Source organism: Solanum tuberosum, unplaced genomic scaffold (genome assembly GCF_000226075.1).
Source record: "Solanum tuberosum cultivar DM 1-3 516 R44 unplaced genomic scaffold, SolTub_3.0 scf00570, whole genome shotgun sequence".
NCBI lineage: Eukaryota > Viridiplantae > Streptophyta > Magnoliopsida > Solanales > Solanaceae > Solanum > Solanum tuberosum.
In genome coordinates, this window is record NW_006239488.1 from 268,464 (window position 1) to 271,694 (window position 3,231).

General features: G+C 35.4%; 1 protein-coding gene across 1 annotated transcript; it reads right to left on the reverse strand.

Moving 5' to 3' along the window:
* Positions 1-989: 989 nt before the first annotated feature.
* Positions 990-2,855, reverse strand: LOC107058616 (zinc finger MYM-type protein 1-like). The gene has a single exon (XM_015304525.1). The coding sequence runs from the start codon at positions 2,853-2,855 to the stop codon at positions 990-992; it is 1,866 nt and encodes a 621-aa protein (XP_015160011.1).
* Between the last annotated feature and the right edge of the window lie 376 nt (positions 2,856-3,231).

A 3,231-nucleotide genomic window follows, 5' to 3' on the forward strand; every position in this document is an offset into this window, starting at 1 on the left:
TCACTGTTATGTTCACGTAGATATTTGGTCTAGTGGTAAGAGTACAGCACAACATGTGTAAGCTAAGCGCACGTCACAAGCTTAAACCATGTGAATGAACCAAGTTTCTCATGTTAAAAACAATTTCTGACTCTGTGTTCTATAAGTACAACAGAAATGGCATACAACAGACAATCCTAGATTTCGGTATGATAATCGAAGTGCAAGAAACATTAAATAGTAACAAAAGTGGAATACCAAGAAACTCCAAGAGTAATAATACGACTACCAGTATAGAAGAATAAGCAAGACAACTCTCAACTATCTAACTATACCTCTACTCTAATCCATATCCTCCATACTATTCAACTTGCTATTTCTATAAACCTCATTGCCACTTAAGCAACATACATCAAGTCAACAGAAGAACTCTATGCATTATAAAAGCCCTTTCTAAACAACTACCAAGGGATTCAAAAGACTATCTGCAGTCGAGGGATGGCTATGCTATACATTTTCAAACGTAGCAGAAGCAGGGTAGAATTTATGTCTCATCTCTGATGGTTGCTACAGTTCGAGACAGAAACTCCTAGAGCTATTGCACAATGTGAAAGGAAAAGGTTTAATCTTAGGCTTCTTCAAAGGATGTTATCAGCAGTTGAAGATACTTCAATGAGAATAGAAATGGTACTTCATTTCAATCTGTTTTTGTAGGTAAGATCAATATACAAACAGCGGCGAAGCCAATGATTTCGTTAAGAGTAATCCACGTGATGTTTTGACCTATATACAATGTATAAAAAGTATATTTTTTTACCTATATATACACCGTATAATTTTCTACAAAATCCGTGTAATTTTTTGATGAAGGGTGATCAACTAACCACTTTCACTCTATGTGGCCATGCCACCAGTGGCGGACCCAGGATTTTCACGAAGTGGGTTCAAGATATAAAAAATAATAAGCAAAAATGCAAACAAAACAAATTTTGATTAATTAAAATATACCATTACAATTCTATTCTACGAGTTTTCATTTCTTGAAACCTATTCATAATACTCTCATCAGAAATAGTATTAAATATTCTTTTCTCTACATAAGGCACCGTACAACTACTCAAAAAATCATCATCCATTCGATTTCGCAATTCACTCTTGATCAACTTCATTGCCGAGAAAGCTCTTTCAACTGTAGCAACCGGCAGGAGCAACGCAAATTTTATAAGGCGAAACACAAGAGGATAGTTTAAATGCTTCTTTACCTTAACTAGCATTTCAGAAAGATCGCCAAGCCCTTTTAAGTTGGAGAACCTTTTATCAACATCACGGACATCAACTATATAAGTCTCTAGCTGATTCCTAAGAGTAACCATTACATTTTCACCAAAATCATCAGGATATAATTCAGCCATTCTCAATATGTTCTTGATGTCAAAACTAGAAAATGAGTCAACTGGATTCAAGCAAGCAACTCCAATAAGCAAATTTGTTCTAACCTCATTAAAACGATCATTGAGTTCTTGAAGCTGCCAATCAATAATCTTAAAAAATACTTCCACACGATAGTGATGTGAAATAGTATACTCAGCAACTTTACGTCGAGATCTTCCAAAATTAACATAGAACTCATCAAAATTAGGTATCAAAATATCATACTTGACACAAAATGCGGACACATTCTCGACAAGTGAATCCCATCCTTCATTCCTTAAATCTTGCAATCGTTTCTTCACCACTTTAACAAGTAGAATGGCATTTGCAATATCTTGTTCTTTCTTTTGTAAAGACTCATTAAGCTCATTTGTGATCGCTAAAATATCTCTCATTAAATGCAATATGAAAGCAATCTCAAATGTTTGACAAACTTTAAGATATCCGGTTGCCTTAGCTTTTTCTTCAACAGATTCAGAATCAACAACAATAGTATCAAGAACATCAGTAATAGAGCCAAACATACTAATGAAGTTCTTAAAAGATTTGTAATGTGAACCCCACCGAGTATTGGCAGCTCTAGCAAGACCAAGTTCTTGATTCAATCCCTTACCACTTTCAACCTCACCCATATCAAGTGCCACTTGAACTTTTTTTGCTTGAGATTCTCGAAGTTCATCCATACGTTTAAAAGAACCTCCCACTACATTTAAGACATTAGAAACCAACAATACAAGTTCTCCAACTTGAAGGCATTTTTTAGATACCCCAACAAGAGTTAACTGAAGTTGGTGAGCAAAACAATGAATTGCATGAGCTGATTTACTTTCTTGTTGAATCAAAACTTTAAGGCCACTTAAACGCCCTTGCATATTGCTAGCTCCATCATAGCATTGCCCTCGTATAAAAGATAAACTCAAAGAATGTTGCGCAAGATAGTTAACAATAGCTTCTTTCAAACATAAAGCACTAGTATCATGAACATGAATAATTCCTATGAACCGTTCCACCACAGACCCCTTTCTATCAACATAACGCAAAACAATTGCCATTTGCTCCTTACGTGATATATCACAAGATTCATCAACTAACAATGAAAAATAGTCACCGTTTAGATCCTCCATAATAGCTTTAATTGTTTCAAGCTTACATGCAGTGACTATATCTTTTTGAATTTTATGAGAAGTCATCTGGTCATTTTTTGGAGCCTTTTTCAACACAAGTTCACCAATTTTATCACACCGCTTCGCATACCATGAAAGAATTTCAAGAAAGTTACCTTTGTTTAGCGATGATTCATCTTCACGATGTCCACGAAATGCCAATCCTTGATTCAAGAGAAGTCTCGCCACTTCAATTGAAGCCTTTAAGCGAATTTTGTGCTCAAGCTTGGTTTGATTTGATAGCTTAACAAATGCGGCTTGAATTGATTGTTCTTGTCGCATTAGATCTTCACACTTCTTCTTTGCCTGATTGTGAACACTGTTTGACTTACCAATATGCGTATCTAATCTTTTCTTTTTGTGCCAACTCCTGAACCCTATACTTGAAAATGTTTCACCTCCACCTTGATGAATGCTTTCATCTTGAAATAAATAACAACACAAACAATAAGCTGCATCTTCAGTCACACTATACTCCAACCAATCATGATATTTTTTAAACCATTTGCGATTAAAACGACGTTTTAATCCAGAAATATCACTTTGAGGAAATTCGCGAATTCGAGGTTGATGAGGACCTCTTTGGATATATGCTCGTCTAATCTCATCACGTTCATCCGGATGATAGTCTCGAATGGGTATTCTTTTCTTTGGATCA

Bases quoted from the DNA above. Each gene is read 5' to 3' on its own strand.
- LOC107058616 (XM_015304525.1), bottom strand. From the start codon at position 2,855: ATGCGACAAGAACAATCAATTCAAGCCGCATTTGTTAAGCTATCAAAT.